General features: G+C 32.5%; 1 protein-coding gene across 2 annotated transcripts in view; it reads right to left on the reverse strand.

Moving 5' to 3' along the window:
- Positions 1-2,084: 2,084 nt before the first annotated feature.
- The window catches only part of TSG101 (tumor susceptibility gene 101), a 53,553-nt gene continuing 33,564 nt past the window's right edge, over positions 2,085-22,073 (reverse strand). For both annotated transcript variants that reach the window (XM_035366877.2, XM_035366878.2), the window contains exons 8-12: positions 20,058-20,302; positions 16,344-16,436; positions 14,405-14,538; positions 3,985-4,087; positions 2,085-2,360 (exon numbers count right to left, since the gene is read on the reverse strand). In XM_035366877.2, the coding sequence (XP_035222768.1) occupies positions 2,277-2,360; positions 3,985-4,087; positions 14,405-14,538; positions 16,344-16,436; positions 20,058-20,302 (659 nt within the window). In that variant the 3' untranslated portion in view covers positions 2,085-2,276. The remainder of the gene's footprint in view (positions 2,361-3,984; positions 4,088-14,404; positions 14,539-16,343; positions 16,437-20,057; positions 20,303-22,073) is intronic.

The following is a 22,073-nucleotide window of genomic DNA, read 5'->3' on the forward strand; positions in this document are numbered from 1 at the left end:
GAGTATTCCAGTATAGAAAGAAAATACACAGACTTCACAAACTAAATGTGTGTCTCATAATACAAGTGGTAAAGACACAAACTTGATTCTAAATCAAGATACTTCTAGAACAGAATACTTCTGTTTGTAAAGAATCAGATTTCATTCATAACTCTAATGCAAAGTTTGGAACTGGTTCCCAGGAAACAGAAGAAAATAAGCATATACCAACTGTTAACAATATCAGAGGTGAACTGTGCACATGATGTGAATAAACTATTATTAAGAGTATTGTGGTGAACAAACTGTTTCAGATCTTTCTGTGGATGAAAGAAAGTACTAAATCTTCAGACTGTGATATGCAAAACAGAAATACATCTGAGGACTGCAGTGAAAGAGTATTTGAGCCAAGTATAACTTAACGAAAAGTCCGAGATTGAAATTCATTCTGAATTTTAATTTATAAAATTTTAAATTGTTATGTGGTTATTTTGTATATATAACTTGTAAATAGTGTAAATATTTATTTATTTATCTTATTTGTTTGTTTTATTACCTTTTGTTTGTATCGAATCTGGCTTCTGATCAAGAATTGTACTGCCCGGGATGTGCAGTCCTTGGGAGGGGGCAATGTTACGAAATGTCCAACTGCGGTAGGATAGCTTCCCCGCAAGGCAGATTTAGGGTCATCCATTTGGTGACAAATTGGTGACAAGCCATAGACAGATGGAGAACATTCTGGAACAAATTTTTACCAGTTTGGCCCAGAATGTTCTTGAAGGCAAGCCAAAAGCTATATAAACCCTGCCTGTATGCGAAGTAGCAGTATAGTGTCGAGGTGTCTCATCAGTGTATTGCGAGTTGGTGCACAGTCTGCATCGTTGAGGCTATCGTCAAGTGCATTGCTAGTTGTCACGTGGAGAGTATGTTGAGTTCCGAGAACGACCAAACAGAGTCAGCGACTGTACTCGAGTGCTTCGCCGTGAAGCTGTCTTCTCCATAATAGCCTGATGGCTGCTTTGCCGATTATTTCAGCATGTTTGTCATAGTTTTTTGACGACTGTAAACATGTTTGGGAAGCTGTCTTGAGTAATACTGGCTAATAAATTGTGTTTTCATTCTTTATCAAGTGTTGTCATCAACCATTCCAAATTCAAGAACCTGTAGAAATAGAACACTACTTAAAGTTGAGATTTTTAAAAACTTCATCATTATTTTTTTTTCACATTTGAATTTCCTTTACATGTGCTCTGCAGTTATGAAATGGTTTTGCTTTACTGATGACTTTTCATAGTCAATGCTCAAATTCATTTTAACTCTGGAGCGCTTAGAAATCACTCAAGTGACTTTTGGCAAAGAGACAATGGTCTCACTTCTTTATTTCTCTCCTTAATCATCATCTCAGACATACTAAATGATCTTATTTTCACTGAAATGTATACATCATGCTTTAAGCAATATTCACAGCTAAATTATCTAGTACTTGGGTAATGCACAACTTGGAATAAATCAGTGCACAAAAGAAGACAAGGCAAACATCATCATATGTCACTGCACTGCGCCAGATGAGGTGTAGGAAAAAGAAAAGTGCTCCCCCCCCAAGTGCCTAACTGCTAAAAATGTGATCATGAATTCTACAATGATAAACAAATGTTCTCTCACCTGTTGAGGTTTGTTCCAACAGATTATAAGCAACCTGTGTATAATTGAAAAAAGCTAATGTTATAAAACATAACATCATTCCATTGTGGGCCTGTGAGAGGTTAACAGTCATGTGCAGTTTAATAACAATCAGATCTAGGAAAAGTAATATGAAGATAAGGATAATATTTGGCTAGCATTTCTTCCCTGTACTTCAAATTATATTTAATTTAGTATAGATCTCACAAAAGGAGGTGTTATATATTTATCATTTTTGATACAGATCCTCAAATATAACAAAAGAATTTTTTTGTTATTGTTTAACTAAAACACTATTTTTATAAAATATTCTCTAAGCACAGTAAATATTTTTATTGCCTACACCTCAGCAAATTTCTTCACAACTTCATTTAAATACGCAAACTGAAAATTTGATAAGGCATTTCATAACTGCACAAGAAAACTGAAATATTATAACAGGTTTATTTAAATTAAAATATTTATTACAGTCAAACAATGTATATTATACAAGGTTCTAATAAAATGAAATATGTTTACTCCTGCGTAAAGCCTTTAATTCCTCGAACATAAAATTGAAACCTTTATTTTACAGTTCATAATTCCTGGAAGTTTTACTGTTGTTGGAACTTCTACCATCAGTGAGGAAGGTTGGCCTTCTCCCGACATTTCTGCATTAGTGCCTTCAGCATAAACTGCTTCCACGAAAGGGCACGAACATGCTACAAAAAATTACTTATTATTTTCTGGTAAAGGTAACACTGGTATCCCATATATTGTACAAAATTAAGCTGCAGAATAAAACTGCCATAAACAACCAAACTTATTTAAAATGCATTTTAAATCTAAAGAACACAAACATACTGTAATATTGCTAATTTTAGTAAGCCTTACAAATAGCATAAAGTCAATTGGCTACGAGAATACATACACAGAAACTAGTTTTTAATCACATAACCAACTAAATGATCAATAATTTTATTTGACTATTTAATAATAATAAAGCCACATCTAAATATTCATCCTTTTTGTTTGTTTGTTTTTGTATAGAAACATTGTTGAAAATAAGCAGATAATCATATTTCTTATGAAGAAATATGGATCAATCAATGTATGGCTTAAAGGAATAATCAAAATAAAAAAAAAATAAGTAGGTTTGCATCTACTTATACTGGTAAAACTTTGGCATATGATTTAAGTTCAAGGAACTTTTAGTTCTCTATAGAGTCAAATCCTTATTACCTGACGAAACATCAAGAATCAGGGTTAATCTGAAGGCAATTTAAAAAAAAAAATAGGAATGAAGAATAACCCATATTATAATTAACAAAAAATATTATTACCTTTTTTTTTCAAGCAGTTTAATCTGGAGTTTAAATTTATTTTAAAATCAGCATTCAAAGTTTTCTGTCTTTTCTTCTTCCTTTCAGGTAGCATAAGCTGTTTTAATTTACATTACTTTTATATTTCGACAGCAGTCGATATAAAAATAGAAGCTAATGGTTGTACACTTGTTTTATTTTTATGATTGAGCAGTTTACCTTTACGGGATGATTTAAGAATGTTTACATTACATTTAGAACAATTTTTATTTACCATATTTTTTCTCCCTCATGTATTTCCACCCCAGTTTTCTCAGAATATTATTTAGAAACTTCTAATTTATGGTAACAGTGTAAAATATATGCACAAATACGAAAATATTTTGTATAAGTAAATAGAATATTATTGAAATTGAAAGGTCATTTGAAATACATAATGTATTAATATTAGTATATCTTTACTATGTATGCTTTTTAATGTGCTATGTTCATTATTTAAAGGCTCTTCAGAAATAGTATACACAGTGTATTTTTTCCTCCTGGTTTTCAAGTAGTAAAACTAATAAGAAAATGAGGGAAAATAAGCAAGCAAATATATATAAATCCATCTAAGAATGCTTATTTATATTCTCCTATTTTGGATAATTGTATTACACACTGTTGCTTATAAAAACAACTCCTAAATATCACTATGGCATTAGCTACTGTCATTTCTAATAGCTCAAACACTTTTTGTATTTTTCATAAACAATTTTATGTAAGGCTAATGTCTTGCAATAGCATTTTTTGCAATAAATAAGTTTTTATTTATTTATTTATTTATTTATTTATTTTTGTTGTTGTTTATGTTGTTGTTGTTAGAGAGTTCTTTTAATCCACCCCTGGATAATAACAGTTGAGAGCAGTTAATTACTTTTCCCAAACACCATCTGACTTAAGATGCCATATTTACAGCAAATCAGCATAAATTCCTTTCCATAATGCTACAAATGTAATTGTTTAGTAAATAAGAAAAACAACATACCTTCAAGAAAAGATCAAGACTAATCACACCTTTTCTTAATGCCTCACCCAGATAATATACAGCATCTTCAGTAGCATTTTCTTCTGCAAATGAATTTAAAAGCCTGGAATAGAAAATAGCACAATATGCAGTGTTCCAGATACAATGTAGACAGACATCTGTATAAGTATATGCAGAAAATTCAGTAGATTTCAATAAACAATGATAAGCCTATCCATGAATTCAGCTCGCATTATTTTTAAAACAAGAAGGGCAATTTTTTTTTTTTTTTTTTTTTTTTTTTGGAAAATTTAACATTTTCCACAGTTTGCCCCGAGACACTCGTCAATTTCAAAAGTGTTGTTAGTAGTTTTAAACAATTTTAATACAGTCAAATCCCGAAAATCCGCCGACCTGAAATCCGCGTTGCCTCTCAAAATATAAACATTGAGTTTATAGGTTCCGGAAACTACAACATGGAGTACGAAACATCGGAAAAAAAAAAAATACTTACCGAATAATGACATCATAATTACCAAATAATAATGAGTCATAACGGAAACAGCAAATTATTGACATTACGATAAAATAAAAGTGTTTTTCCCCTGCAATCTGCATCGAGGTAAAAAGCAGACGATTCACTCAACTCTTCTTTCAAGTTCATGATTCACGTTGTTGTATTTTCTGAACTTTGTTATTTCACAAGATTGTTTAGTGCTGCCGTTTTTTTATCCGGATATTTTGCTGATCTATTAAAAATATTTTAAATTTCAGCACTTTTTAATACAATGGCAGCTAAGAAATGCACTCATGATTTTACTGTTTGCAACATTGAAAAACGTAAACACGTTGCATTGACGGTAGTGCAAAAAGTGGAAATTCTCAAAAGATGGAGGCAGGTGCTACTACTCGCTTTATAGCAGAATCATATGGAATAGCGACACGGACTGTGTATGATATACGGAAAAAATAAAGAAAAACTGTTGAAATTTTACAGCAACAGTGATTCTAATACCGGAATCCAAAATCTTTGCATGAGGCAAAATCGGCAAACCTCAATGCTGTCTTGTACAAGTGATTCCGGCTGCAGCGTAGTGTTGGAGTACCGATTTCAGGACCATTCCTGAGAGAAAAGGCGAAGCAGATTCAGGCTGATTTAAAAAAAGAGGAGCCGTGCAATTTCAGCAGTGGTTGGCTGAACAGATTTAAACAGAGACACAGTATACATCATCTGAAAGCATGTGGGGAAAAACTTTCAGCAGATAAAGATGCTGCAGAGGAGTTTATTGGTGAGTTTTCTTGTTTAGTTGCAGAGAATTTTAGCCCAGAAGAGGTTTTTAATATGGACGAGACTGGACCTTTTTTGGTGATGTTTGCCAAGAAAGACATTTGTGACAAGCGAAGAAAGTGCACCGTCAGATGGGAAAGATGCTAAAGAAAGAGTTACCATTTTAGTATGCAGCAATGCAGCTGGAACTTACAAATGTCAACCAATGGTAGTGGGTAAAAGCACCAATCCCAGAGCTCTGAAAGGAGTAAAATCTTTACCTATGATTTACAGGAGTAATAAAAATTCCTGGTTCACAAAACAACTTATGACTGAATGGTTTATGCAGCATTTCATTAAAGAGGCTAGAAGGCATTGTAACAGAGTGGGGTTACCATCAAATTACAAGATTTTACTATAGTTAGACAACTGCTCTGCACATTCAGATGCAAGTATTTTAATACATGATAATGCCATTGCCCTTTTTTTGCCCACAAATACTACATCATTGATCCAACCAATGAAAACATAAACAAGTTGCATTGACGGTAATTGGCAATTTTTCTGGTTTTAGGGTCAGTGCAGCAAGGATTAAAGCAAGAGAATTGCTTTTATTTTCAAAAGAAAAAATAAATGAGGAGGTTTTGCAAGAAGAAGATATTGTTGAATGGATGATGTGTTCAGATGAGCCAACGCTGGCATATCAGATAATTGATGGTGAAATCATTGGCTCTGTTTTGAACTCGCCACAGCAAGAAGACAATTCTGACACCGACACAGATAGTGAATTTGATAGAAGTGAGAAAATATCTTAAAAATACCTAAAATTTTTAGAACAAAGCTGTGCCACAGAGCAAGAGATTATGACTTACAACAAAATAATTTACAAAAAAAAAAAAAAAAAAAACTTACTCTGGAGCACCTAAAGTTTTAAAACAAACCTTCATCAGAAAAATGTTTGAAACATGTAGAAAAAATGAAATATTTTATGCTTTATTAATATCCCTTATTTTTATATCTATTGAATACATCCCTAATGCTTTTAAATATCCCTGTAAGCACTAATGTAAATGAATACTAATACATATAATATAATCAATTTACATATGTAATAATTAATGTACATAATAAATTATTGTAATAGTGTATAATAATTTAATTAAATGTATCTAATATGCCTTATTTATTTTGCACTTTTAGTCTGAATATTATGATTTATCTTTTCTGTTCTGAAATCCACAAAATCCTAAAATCCGCACAACCTTTGGTCCCAAGCTTTGCAGATTTCAGGAATTCTACTGTAATTCAAATTATATGAAAAGGACAATGACCATCTTAAAATACACAAATAATTGTACTTAGGGTTCAAATTTACTGATGACAAATCGACCAGTCTCTCTCCAGGCAAACAGTGAAGTGGTTAAACATTTAATGGTAAAAATTTCTTATATTAATATGCAAATAAACATTTTAATAAAAATATACTACTGTTCATAATATATCTTGATTAAAGAAGTAAGTAGTACCACTGAAGCTAAGCATAAAAATTACTAAAAGATTATTCTAATATTGAAGCTACTCCCCTACCTCTGAATATTTATTTTGGTTTATATTTGCCATTATATAAGTTATCAGAAAGGAATATGATATAATTGCTTTGTTATCCAATTAATATTAACTTGAAGTAAAACAATTAATACAGGACTTTGCTCTGACATAACAAGATGTTTTTACAATATTATTAATAACAATGAAATGAAAAAAAATCAAAGTGAAGTTAAAAGGAACATTTTCTTATTAATCTTTACAAAATGAACCATCACTGCATGATGGCCAGGTAACTATGGAATCCATGGATCCAGGAAGGCGATACTAAATGCCGTTTCAAGCCACTAAGGCTGAAGAGGACAGACGTGTTCTCGGCCTTGGCTGATCGTACGTCCAAGGTACGAACTTTATTCGCATGAAGGACATTAATGGTCAGTAGAGACAGCATAACAATTTCTGCAGTACCATGGACTGTCAGCATGTTGACCATTGTTGTGGATTCTCTTGATATTGCAGCAGAGACAGAAGTATCTACAGTAATGTAATGAATGACAACACTGGCACCACATTCTCTTTTCAGATGAATCCCAGTTTTGCATTCAGATTAATGATGCAACTGCGTGTAGGGGGGGCCCTACAGAGAAAGAATGTACCTAGTTTGCATTTGCCATCATCATAGGGGCCCAGCACTTGGCAAGCTAGTATGGGGTATCACTGGGCACACATCCCAAGCAACTCTTGTTTGCATAGCCATTAATGCCAACAATTGTTACATTTTTGATATGTTAAGGGTCGTGACTGCACCCTATCTGCAGGACATGCATGACAACATCTTTAAACAAGATAATGCACATCTGTCGCGCCACTATCGAACTCCATGAGAGGTAAGTTTCTCTGTTACGGAATGGCAACGAGAGAGATTGTTGTTAAAAAGATGGATGATCGAACTGCGTTGTAACGATCATTTTTGAGGATGTTGCGTACTGTAAAAGGAACTTATTACACTGCGCTAAATAGTATTAAAATGCTATATATTAAAAGATCTTTCATCTGATCTAAATTTTAACAAACCGCTCATTATTTTCTCTTAAACTCACAATGTTCACGACATCTTCTGGCGCCCCCGGGTGGGCGTGTTTGTTAGAAACATGTCGGATGAAAGAATAGATAGGGTAAGTTGATTACCTTATACTTCCGTTTTGAAGTTATTGATTATTGTTTTACTGAAGTTTAAAATACTTTTCTTGCCTAATTTTTATCTGAATATTTTAAACTTTTATGACAAAATGGAAGTGATGAAAAGAAACAAAACTGCGCAACGTTCAGCTTTTACTAAGCGTATAAAAGACTAGATGAACTTTTAAATGATGATAATGTTGATTATGAAGAAGCAGAAATGTGTTTTTATTTGTTCAAGAAAAAGGCAGAAACATTAGAATTGACGCACAGTGCTTATTTAGATAATATAACTGATGATAAAGAATTCGAAACAGAATTTGAAATAACAGAGGACTATCGAGAGAAGGCTGTTAGGATACAGTTAAAATCGGAACGATTTCTCGATAATATTAAGAGTAAATTAAACGAAATCCAAAATACATCGTCAGAGAGTAGTCGGAAATTAGTTACTGATGAAAATACATGTAAAACTTTGTGCCAACGCCTACCGAAAGTAGAACTTTATAAGTTCGCAGGTGATTTAAAAAATTGGCTTACGTTTTGGAATCAGTTTAAAAGCATACATGAAAATAATAACTTAACGAATGCAGACAAATTCCATTATTTGATACAGTCAACAAAAATTAAATCAGAAGCTAGAGATATTGTAGAATCTTTTCCGGTGACGAACGAAAATTATCCTTTGGCTATAGAAAGCCTTACTGAGAGATATGGGCGTAAAGAACTTTTAATTGATTTTTATGTTCGAGAGTTAATAAAACTTGTTTTGGATAACGCAGCGAAAAGGAAGCAGGATTCTTTGAGTAGTTTGCATAACAAACTTTCAACACAACTTAGAGCCCTGAGCAGTCTTGGTGTAACGACTGATCATTGCGGAACAATTTTATATCCTCTTGTGGAAAGTGCTATTCCTATTCACGTATTGCGATCGTTTGAAAGACAACGAAAAATTACTGAATCTGAACGAAACATTTCGAGTCTTGATGCAATAATTGAATTTCTGAAAAGCGAAGTTCAGTCAGAAGAAAAAATAAAATTAAGCAGAGCGGATATTTTTTCTAAGTCTGATCGTAAGCACTTGGCAACTAGCCAAAATATTCCTTCCGCGTCGGATTTGATGAATCATGAAGCAATACCTTCTTGTTCGTTTTGTTTAAAAGATCATGAAACGCGTAATTGTAAAAAGGCGTTTTATATTCCGTTAGATGAAAAAATGTCTGCAGTAAAAAAGAAAGGTTTATGCAGAATATGCTTGGTTAAAGGTCACCTCAGTAACCAGTGTCGATCAAGTGTTAAGTGTCAGATTTGTTCAAAAAGGCATTTGAAATTTTTTTGTCCTAGTCTTGAATGTAATAAGTCTAGTGAAATGCATAACCAGGAAAATGATGAGAAAAAAGAGAAAACAATCGATTCTTTGCATTCGCGTGCTACGAATGAAGTTTTCCTTCAGACCCTAGTTGTGAACATAGAGGGTAAGAATAAAAGGCGTAAAGTTAGATTAATGATTGATACGGGTAGCTCAAAAAGTTATGTTTTAAAGTCTACTGCAGAAGAAATGGGTTTTGACTTGCAATGGGAGGAAGAATTTAGTCACTCTTTATTTGGTGGAAAGAAAAGTGAAATTTATAAACATCAATGTTACAAGATTTATTTGAGTAGCCTTGATGGTAAATATTCGTGTAAATTAGATGCTGTAGACCATGATGTTATTTGTAATGATATTTCAAGCATAAGATACGGTTCTTGGATTCGCAAATTAGGAAATAAGGGAATACGCTTAACTGATACCCAAGGGAATCCAGGCCCTATTGAAGTACTGTTAGGGGCAGACGTTGCAGGGAAGTTATTTACTGGCAAACGAGAAGAACTAAGAACAGGTTTAGTGGCTATAGAAACAAAATTGGGTTGGACTTTGATGGGTAAAGTACCTCAATCCGAACATAAGCACAATGTAAATATGACTATAGTTTCTATGTTATCTCAAGAAGACCTGCCTATTTCATCATTGTGGGACTTAGAATTATTGGGTATCCGAGATCCTGTTGAACAAAAAACTAAAGAAGAGTCAAGAAGAGCTATTATGGTTCATTTCCAAGAAACAGTTCGTCAATTAAAAAATGGTAGATACGAGGTTGATATGCCTTGGAAGATTGAGCATGCAGTCTTACCTGACAATTATGACCTATCTTTGAAAAGACTCGAATCTACTACGAAGAAGTTGGAAAAAATCGGATATCGTGAAAGGTATCATGAAGTCTTTAATGAATGGCTGCAGGAAGGAGTGATTGAAGAAGTTCCCCAAAAGGAGTTGTCTTTACCCGTTGTTCATTACCTCCCACATCGTCCAGTCATTAAGGAAACGTCCTCACTATCTTCCATGAAAATTAGACCCGTTTTTGATGCTTCGGCAAAGATTTCTAATCAGCCATCTCTAAATGATTGCTTAGAGACTGGAATTAATTTGATTGAAACTATTCCGTCTATTCTAGCAAGATTTCGCTTACATGAAATTGGTGTGATTTCAGACATCAGAAGAGCTTTTTTACAGATATCTCTAAATGAAAGAGATCGAGATTTTTTACGATTTCTTTGGTATGGTGATGATGGTAGAGTGAAGACATTTCGTCACACCCGTGTGGTATTTGGCATTACTTGTAGTCCATTTTTGCTGATGGCGGTTATTGACCATCATTTATCCAAAGAAACGTGGAAAGAAAAATATTCTGAAGAATTTCTTAAAAAATTACAAGATAGTTTTTATGTTGATAATTGCGTAACTAGTGTACAAAATAATGACGAACTAGAAATATTCATCGAATCTGCAATTAATGTAATGAAAGAAGGAATGTTTGATCTCAGAGGATGGGAAAGTTCTGGCATTCCTGCATTTTCAGAAAGTAAAACATCACCGGTATTAGGACTGGTTTGGGACAAAGATTTAGATACCTTGGAAATAGACACCAAATTTTTGAAATTTGATGAAAGAGAAAAAGTAACTAAAAGGAAAATGCTTTCACTAGTTAGTCGAGTATTTGATCCCATAGGTTTCCTTGCACCTGTTATGATTCAGCCTAAGATTTTGCTGCAGGTCGCTTGGAAGAGCAAAGAATCATGGGATGGTGAAGTGAATGATGAAATAAAGAAGAATTTTTTAAAATGGGCAAAACAACTAAAATACCTCAAAAATATAAAAATTCCAAGATGGTTAGGTGTGATGAAAGAATCCAATTTAAGTATCCATACTTTTGTCGATGCCAGCAAGACAGCTTATGCGGCATGCATTTTCTTAAGAAGTGAATCCAGTATGGGTTCAGTGACTGTTCAATTACTTCAAGCCAAATCACGAATAACTCCAACGAAGACTATTACTATACCACGACTTGAACTAATGGCTGCTACCATAGGTGCTAGGCTGTTTAGTTCTGTGAAGCAAGCTCGAAAACTTCCCAACATCAAGACTGACTTTTGGACAGATTCTTCCACAGTTCTTGTGTGGATAACTCATCGAGAACAGTGGTCGGTATTCGTTACAAACAGAATAAGTGAAATTAGAAAATTGACAATTTCGGAAGATTGGTTCCATATTTCAACTGACCAGAATCCAGCAGACATTTTGTCAAGAGGTTGTGGACCTAGGCAACTTCAGAAACGCAAGTGGTGGCAAGGGCCAGCCTGGTTGAAGAATCCGAAGGAGCAGTGGCCAAAGTCAGCTGTAAATATTAACAAAAAAGAAGTAGAGATAGAGAAACGAAAGTCAGTCATCTCTGCTAGTAACACAGAGCTAGAGTCAATTCCATTACAGTTAGCCAGAAGATTCTCTAGATTTTCAAAGATGATTAGGGTTATGGCTTGGATACTGCGTTTTCAACCAAAGGCCAAGGACTTAAGAAAATGTAAGGAACTTCAAAATGAAGAATTGTTAAATGCACAAAGGACTATTTTCCGTGTAATACAAAAGGAATGTTACTCCAATGAAGAAACACGAAAAAATTTGAAAGGTCTTCTAATATTTGAAGATGAAGAAGGAATTTTACGATTGAAGTCCAGATTGATAAATGAGGAAGAATCGAAAGATTTTATTTCTCCAATAATTCTACCATTGAAACACCTGGCAGTGAGAAGATTTATAGCCCAAGAACATATTGCTAACAAGAATGCTGGGACATTAACTCTACTGACTATTTTACGGGAAAGATTTTGGATAGTGAAAGGGAAAAGAACTGTCCGGAGTGTTATCAAAGAATGCTTAACATGTAAAAGGCATAAGGTAAAACATCTTGAGGTACCTTTTCCACCTCTTCCAAAAGACTGAACAGAAATAGCAGCAGTTTTTCAAGTATCAGGTGTAGATATAGCTGGACCTCTGTTGACTAAATCTAAACAAAAGGTGTGGATAGTACTTTTTACTTGTGCCGTTTTTAGAGCTGTCCATCTTGAGCTAATACCTTCACTGAGTACCAATGACTTCATCCAAGCTATGCGTAGGTTTATAGCCAGAAGAGGACGAATTTCTGTAATGTATTCAGACAATGGTACTAATTTTACAGGACTAAATAATGCTCTGAAACAATTAGATTGGACTACAATTGAAAGTGAATTTAGAGTCAACGAAATTCGTTGGAAGTTTAACCCACCCTCCTCTCCATGGTGGGGAGGCTTCTGGGAACGCTTGATTGGGATTTTGAAAGATCTTTTGAGAAAAAATCTTGGACGCTCCTGTTTGTCTTACGAGGAATTGCAGACTCTCGTCTGTGAAAGCGAATCTATCATGAACAGCAGACCGTTAACTTACATATCCGAGGAACAAGATCTGAAGACCTTGACCCCCTCAATGTTTCTTCAGGACATTCCATTAAATGATGTTCCTGATTTGGATCAAATTGAAAAGACTAATATTGTTTTGAGATGGAGACATATTCAAAAGGTTTGTGAAAATCTAAAACGAAGGTTTAAAAGGGAGTATCTGGGTTTCCTTCGTTCTTCAGTTAACAAAAGAGAAGATAAAATAAATGTAGGTGACATAGTGTTAATTGGTACAGATGATAAAAAAAGGCTCCATTGGCTGCTAGGGAGAGTACTGGAACTCTTTCCAGGAAAAGATGGAATCATCAGACTTGTGAAACTGCGAACTGAAAAGGGAAACATATTAAGACCAATCCAACAACTGTATCCTTTGGAATTGACCCCAAATTACGAGCAAGTCGTATCGGAACCTCAGAAGGTTCCGGAAGTGGTAGCTGAAAATCCTGAGCTTAATACTGACTCTAATGAAACTGTTCGCGTGTCTCGCTCAGGACGAAAAATAAAACCAGTTAAAAGACTGGATTTATAAACTTCTAAACAAACTTTTGAACTTTCTGTGTTTGAACTCTAAAATATTGATTTCTATTTGCATTCTAATATTTTGAAATATTTCTATTATTATTATGTACGTTATTGTTATTTCAAAATTGTATGTATGTATTATCATTATATTACTGTTTTGAGTTTGTATCCCCAAACTCAAGGTGGGGAGAATGTCGCGCCACTATCGAACTCCATGAGAGGTAAGTTTCTCTGTTACGGAATGGCAACGAGAGAGATTGTTGTTAAAAAGATGGATGATCGAACTGCGTTGTAACGATCATTTTTGAGGATGTTGCGTACTGTAAAATGAACTTATTACACTGTGCTAAATAGTATTAAAATGCTATATATTAAAAGATCTTTCATCTGATCTAAATTTTAACAAACCGCTCATTATTTTCTCTTAAACTCACAATGTTCACGACAACATCCATGTGTTGCCAGTGCTACTTTGACTTCCCTCAGAGTGTGTTCCACTGCTGACCTGGACAGCACATTCTCCAGATCTCTTACCCTATAAGAACATCTAGTGAGTAGCTGAAAGACTGGCATGCTTAATCATTCTTGCTGCCATCATCTGCAAATTTAATTGCATCTTCCTCTCCTTATACTATATATTTATAATAAATAAGATTCTGCTATTTGCTTTTCTTCATTGTGTAACAATTTTAATGGCCAGCAATGTAAATTCACATGCGACATTATTTTTAATGTCACAAGTTAGTCATGTGCCAATACATGAAATCTACCACCCCTACCAAGTTTCATTTGATTGATATTTATACCATTATTACTTGTATGTGAAATCTTCTCACCAATTCCACAAAAGCATTTTTTAATTATTCAGTCAGGTACTAAGGAAATTTAATCAATTAATTATGAATCTTACTTTCACCTACACCAGAAGATCAGTTACAAATCTCCGATTATTATTGAGAATACAAATATAAAAAATTTAAATGCATTTTTAATACACATTTTTTTTTAAATTTCTATTGCTTGAAACTGGTTTTTATGATTAACTTCATTTTTGAGTACTTTCCATTTATAACTGGACAAGTTCATACAAGCTCAATATATTTGAAAAGAAACTGGACTTACTGTTTATACAGTGGAGCTGGAGCAACAACAGCTTCATCAATATCTACTTCCTCTTGATTTTCCACTTTTGCAAGTAACTCATTTATTTCTTCTTCTTTTGATCTCAAAATATGTATGTTCTTTTCCATTTGACTCTTAAAGACACAAATTCAAAGCAATTATGACTTTTTTTCACACCTCTAGAAAGTAATTTATGAAGTCAATTTGCATGAGAAACATTATGAAGTCTTTGAAATAGATATTATTATTAGATACAGTACATTCTCAGTTTTATAAGTACTTAATTCCTATGAAAGGAAAGAAATGGTGCGTAGGATATTTTTCCTGATAGAGAAACTAAAAAATAAATATAAATTAAGATAAGATAAAATAGTTGAATCTGCAAGTGATGATGCAGCAGCCATAATTGGTAAGAAAATAGAAAAATAATATAATAATAATAATAATAAAGACAGACAAAAGTTTAGGAATAATTTTTTCATTATACATTATACATTTTAATTATTCATCAAGAAGTACTGAGTCAAAAGTTAGCAGATGCATAATGCTATGGAAATGGCAACTACAACATCCATGGATGAGCTCTGAATCATCAAAAATTTGTTGCATTGCTTGAGGAAACTCAAAATGAAGTGTGGAGCAATGATTTATTAAAATTTGGTGAGGTGGTTAAGTCAAGGAGTTCTATGAAAACGTTGTCAGGATTTAATAAATGAAACAAAAAATTTCGTGACAGCCCCTTCAACAAAAATACAACCATCAACAAGCTAAATAATTATATTTGGATAACAGATTTAGCAATTTCTGTCAACTTAACTGGAGCCTTAAATATTCTCAATAAAAGGCTGCAAGAAAAGAGTAAATTTATCATTGATATCTACGCTTGTATTAAGGTTTTTAAAATGCAGTTATGGAAAGCACAAATGGAACAAAAAACTTGCATATTTCATTAATCTTAAAACATGCTTTTCAAATAAAAAATCTTGAGAACATACAAGGTAAATAGTATTATTATTATAACAATAAAAGCTCAATTTTATATTACTTTTATAACTATTAAAAAGAATGAAATTAATAAATGCAATAAATAAATCTATAAATGGTGCTAATTTATTTATATTGATTATTAATTTACATCATATTAAAAAATCCGAAGACATGGTTAAATAACTTTTATTCATACCTGTCAAAGGATAAATAAACTCGGTTATAAATTTTTGCAATCAGAAGTGTTGCTTTTCTTGTTTTCTTGGAAGAATATGTAGTTTTTTTTTTTTTTTTTTTACTTTAAAATTAATAAGAAAAGAACCTAACTGACCAATGAACACCTACGAAACATCTACAATCCACAATGAAGATAATTTCTAGTAATTTTTCTCCAAAGCTACAAACTTTATCAGAATCAAAATGGTATGAAGTGCCAAGCTGTAGTGTAAGAAATAAAGAAGTTTATAATTATTTATTTGCAAACATATATACAGGATTCATGCATCTTTCTGCAAGTGGAAATAATGTTCCTTTAAGGACACTTTAGGACCATTAATGAAAAAAGAAAAAAAAAAATATGGACCTATCAGCAAATATGACCTGAAAAAGCTAAAGAAATTATCTACATCCAAACTTAAATTTTGCAATTTGTGAGAATAAAATAAATCTGCAAGTAGAATGCATTATTATCAAACAAAATTTAATATTTAAGTTAATCATAAAACAAATTCAAGATTACAACCAACTCCATAAATGTTTCTACGCAATTAGCATTAAATTATAAAACTTCTTGAAGCATTTCCATTTTACACTTATAATAATAGTCCCACATATTTCAAAGAATTTAAATTTTACTAAGTCAGCTTTATACAGATTCTTTCTTTTATGCCTCATTTCATCATGTACTCACTCACTCACTGATAATTTAAATGTTTGTATTTAAAGCAGTTACCTGTTCTTGTTGCAGCTGAGCAATAATATCTTCTAATTTTGATTTGCCCTTATTCAAATCTTCCTCAGTTTTTTTCAGAACTTCTATTTCCGCCTGTAATACCAAAGTACATATCTCTTTGTTACATAAAAAAATGGCTTTAATAATAACGGAAGGGAAAAAAACTTATCTAAGGATATGACTATGTTTAAACAGCCACACATTTGTTTTACACATATATTATATTAAAATTTTACACAACTAACTGAGTATAATAAAATATTAAACTTAACAATTAAATCAATGGCACACATTTCATGCATGTAACTGTTCCAGTCTACAGTTGTATTGTGACTCATCCTTTGTTGGAGTTCACAAAATTCAATACAAATCCCTCCTGACACAATACAGGAATCTCACATCAATATACGAGATTCTTCTATAGTGTTTGGAAATTATTTGTAGTGTGTAAGGAAGGGGATTTTCAATTATTTATCGTGTCAGGAGCTGATTGTATTATGACGAAGGAAATTAAAAATTTTTTTAACCAAGTTTCTGTTTTTAATCCTTTCTTCTTATTTTAGGATTCTTTCGTGCAGTGCTATTTCTCTACCGATAAATTGATAAACTACAGTTTCATGTTACGGTACTTTGAGATACAAGATTCATTTCCCAGTGCCACGGTTTTTCACACAGGCGCGTGTAGTTATGCGATGCATTAGGGGGAAAATAAGTGCAAGCTTTACTTTCTAAAAACTGTTTACTTTCACAAAATAAAGAATAAAATGAATGCATAAAATTTAATGTTTTGAGTAAAAGTATAATAAAAAGATGTTAAGTATAATAAAAATGATGTTTTTATAATAAAAAAGATCCCTAAAATGGAGTTTCGATCAATTCAGTTTTAGACCAGTAAAGTGTAATAGCAGGTTTCAGTGTTATACCTTGTGAAATCAGTATGCTAAAAAAACACACATTTCTTCTGAACTGGTTGAATGCCACAGTTTTGTTCTTGATTTTTCGTTTGCAAGGTGTTGGTTCATATACTCGTCTACAAAACGGTTAGTTTCAGTAACAGTATGAAGCACGAAAAGTTCATAAAAAAATAATTCAAAAAAGATAAATGGGTTTCAAACATCCGTTATATCTTTCTTTATTATGGAACCTACTACAAAAAGTAAACAAAAACGGAAGACACAGAATATGTTTTACTCAAACACCAGCCAATACTGTGCAGTCATTACTTTCATCACTTTAGACACACCCCTCTCTCCAATTTCTCTGAAATAGTATCCTCCTTCGCATACTTTGTCAAGGTCATTGTGGTGTTGCATTCCAAAGCTTCGTGAATAATTTTATGGGTAGCAGCGCAAAGCAAATGATAGTAGTTTGGAAGGGCGTATATATATGCCCGTGGCAGTTAAGGAGTTAAGCATAATTTTCAATCATGAAGGATGCCTTTTCTTTGAAAAATTTTTCTAGAATACTTTTAATCCTTGGGTATAAACAAATTGTTAAGATTCATAGCATTACTAAAAAGCTTAAACCAATATTTCAATGGCAGCTTAAAAATCTAGAACAATCTAAATTTAAGTACAGCTAAATTCACACATACTTAAAGAAATCTACATTTATGCACAATTTGTGATTAAATGGGCACATTTGCTAGATTTGGTGTTTTTTGCACATATATTTTGACCGCAGTTTCATACAGTCCTGATGACGAAACTATAACAAAAAATTTTGATGCTTATACAAATCTAAAACAGATTTGAGATAAGTTTCAGAATTTAAAATTTCGGCTTCAAAAGCATAAAATTTAAAATAATAAAGATCCCAAACCTTGCAGTGTTTTAAAATACTACTAGAGTAATAGTGCTGATAAAAGGAAGTAATACCATCAGGATTTACGACAGCATACTGATTTCAATGTAAGATAGACTTACATATAATAGGACCCAGAACTTTTGTAAGTGTTTTAGAAGGCGAGGAATGCATTTATATAATAAGATAACCTCATGTACATGATATGTATATTACGATGTTCTACAACAGTGGTCGGCAAATTGTGGCTCTTTCACAAAATAGTCATGAGTGTTTGCACACGTAAAAGCAAGAAAATCTTAAAAATACAACACAAAGGCTATCAAATTTTACACAAGCATGAAAACAACAGAAAATATATCTGCGAATATTATTCTAAAGAATTTTTTTTGTAGCGATTTCGGCATTTTGACTGTATTAATTATACATCAAATTGTGCTGTTGTAGTAACTATCATATGCCAAATTTTAACTAATGAAATTCTAATATACCATTCGCTGGCATTTTAACTTGAATGAGAAACCAAATAACGTAAAAATGAAATTTAGTTTCAAAATATCAGGATTTTTAGCTTCTAGACCTGTCAAATTTGAAGCTTTTTCCAGTGTCTGATACAAAAATTTTCCTAGCAACTGAATTTAGGCAACATAAAATACATAAACGATGCTGGGGTTGCATATGATATTAAATTTAAAAAAAAAAAAATCAAATTGGAAACGTCTAAAGCTTCAAAACCAGATATTTTGACACAAAATTTCTCATTTTTACATTATTTGGTATATCAAGTTAAAATTGCCATCGTACTGATTCGAGTAAAATTTTTATTGATGGATTGATTAATGTACCATTGTACTGATTTCAGTACCACTGTACCTAAAAGAATAACACTGACATCTGTGTTTGAATGTGTCCCTGCCTCGATGCGACACACTCATTTTATGACTGACTACTAAGCAGGCCCAATATTTAGGTGTTATTCTTGACTACTGGCTCTCTTGGTCCCCACACACCGCACAAATTCTTGCCAAGCTCCAATTGCATAAACTTATACTTGCTCCTCTAATAGCTCGAAACAGTGTTCTTTCTACTGAAAACAAGACACTCATTTACAAGACCATTCTGACTTATGCCTGTAAAAGTTCTATGAAGAAGCTCCAAACTGCTCAAAATAAAATACTTTGGGAAGTGGTGAACTGCTGGTGGTTCATTAGGAACTTGTTCATGCACTACAAATTCAAAACTCTTGAAATTTATCAGTATATGGCCAAACTGGCTGAGACTTTCTTTCGAAAAATTCCAGAAGTTCAAAATGATACAATTCCTATATAATTTAAGTTTAAAAAATGTGCCTCTTAAAAGAGATATCAATAGTTGAACTGCTGATAATTGGCTCTGTTGACTAATGAGTTTGTTGACCACTGTTCTACAAAAAATGGTAGCTAAATGATCAAAATATTATACCTCATAGTAAAATTAAACAAATATGATTCCTTTAATATAAAAATTACCTCATAGTAAAATTAACAAATATGATTCCTTTAATATAAAAATTACCTCATAGTAAAATTAACAAATATGATTCCTTTAATACAAAAATTAACAGCCAGGTGACATATCATCTTAACAGACCCCTTAAAAAGAGTTAGGCTGCACATATAATATGGATTTATGTTTTAGAATAGTGTTTTAAGGAAAACATGAGATCTTACACCTGGGCCAACAAAATAGCTAAAGATTTTTATAATACAGCATTATGATAAAATTCTTCTCAACTTGCTGAAACTGATATAGCCCATTTTCTAATAGGAAAAACATCAAATACTGATATTCTTACAGTAAATTGTCATTAATGTGCTTTCACAATTAATAGCTATTCAAAACATAAAAATAATAATCATTACAGTAATATACCTGGGATTGAGCTAAAACTTCCCGCAAGCGTTTCTTCAGCTTATCTTCAACAGCTGATAAAAGAGAAGCATGAATATGCTCTTCAGTAATTGTACCCATTCCCCTTTGCTGAGTGATACTGGATGCAGTTGTTGCTGGATAAGGAGGGGTGGCAGAGTTAGCAGGATAACTGTTTGTTGATGGCATACCTCCAGTGGCAGCATTAAAACTACCATAACTGAAGCCAGAGGCTGCAGGATAGCCACCTACAAGAATTTTAGGTTATTCTTAGATTATATTACTATTGGAAAACAAGTTTCAACAAATTACTGCAGTTAAACAGAGATTATAAAATTTGTCTTATACAGTCAAAAGTCGTTAACCTGGACTCGTCGGGACTTCGGCGATTCCGGATTATCGATTTTTCCGGATTATAGATCATCAGTTTAAATCTTGTAAGATGGCATGCAGAAATTCTAAAATTAAAAATATGAAACCGTAATTTATGAAATAAAGAACAATTATGATCTAAAAGGTATCAAAATTTACAAAAAAAAAAGCTTAATATTTATTTGTTTACTTTATTAAACATTTCTTTCAATGTAAGTTGTTTAAGTTGCTTCGTTTTATGTTATAATACTTTCTCTTTAATTCTATAAACAGACATAATTTCTTGTTCAGTTACAAAGTTCCGCTTTTCAAGTTAAGTAATTGCTGTGCCGAGAATACCGACTAACTTGTCAATCGAAATTTTTTCGTTTTCACTAACCTCTCTGTCACCTTCTTCATGTCTTTATCCATTTTTTGCAGCAATTCCACTTTTTGTTTGATGGACATCGAAACATACTTTCATTTTGTAGATCGTTTGGGAGCTCCAGCATCGAAAATTCTATTTGATATAATCGAAAGTTCAAGTTTACTTTTATAGTATTGCTCTTACAGTCTGCAAAAAATAATAAGCCGGATCCAATTCGAAAATTAAGGAACAACACAATCATCAACATTAACTGAAATAGATAATTAGATAATTTTAGCTTATTCCGTCCGTTATACATAAAACACGCACGCGAAAACGTATTCTGCACTTGCGCACATGCATATGCGCAGACGTAAAAGGTCTTACGCGCACGCGTAATCGCCTATCCGCAGGTGTCAACGCGGTGCATGCGCAGAAAGTTTTTAGCTTTGAGGTCCGGATTATGGGTGTGTGAATTAACGACTTTTGACTGTATAGTGTTTTCATTCAATTAACATACAATTCTTGCTCATAAAACTATCATACACATAAATAACATTAAATAGAACATACACTATGCAAAAGTTGCAATTAACAGTTAATATAAACTGAGTTTTGTTGCAAAGAAATAAGTAATAGTATTTTGCAGTTTTGATAAATAATAATAAAAAAATAAGACTAAACTTTATCTTTGCATATTACACATAGACTGATTAAATGAATATTCTGAAATGGCATTCACTAATAATTTATCCTTGTTTAAATTTATTGGTAAATAAATCAAAATAGTCTAAAATAAACATAGAATTTTCCACTTCTTCTTCCTTTAAAAGATCGATATGGACATTCAAATGGAAAACAAACTTTTCCCTTCTTAACTTTGCTTATCAGGGTTTGTAAGATTTTTTTCATTACATCAAATAAAATTATTTTGATTTTTCTGAATTTCTAACCTACTGTCACTGAAAACTGCAAAATCAGAATAAGATCTGCATGTTGTCAGAGTATATTCTTTGTTAAAGAATACAAAATGTAAATTAATAATAATTTTGGTGGATTAATTGGAATAAATCCAATCTAAGGGGCAGTTTAAACAAAATATCACACTGAATGAAAGCATCTAAATTAATTAAATATTTTGAATTTTAATGTATGACTAAATTGCATTTAAATGTATTGGCAAGTTTATGAAATTATTAGATAATAATATTGTAATATTAGATGAGCATTTATTGGTATTATCACGATACGTAACCTACTGCCCGTGAACCTGATTAAAACCAAAGAAACTGATCACATTA

This window comes from Stegodyphus dumicola, chromosome 1 (genome assembly GCF_044657685.1).
Source record: "Stegodyphus dumicola isolate Sdum_Otavi_A_Nest chromosome 1, ASM4465768v1".
NCBI lineage: Eukaryota > Metazoa > Arthropoda > Arachnida > Araneae > Eresidae > Stegodyphus > Stegodyphus dumicola.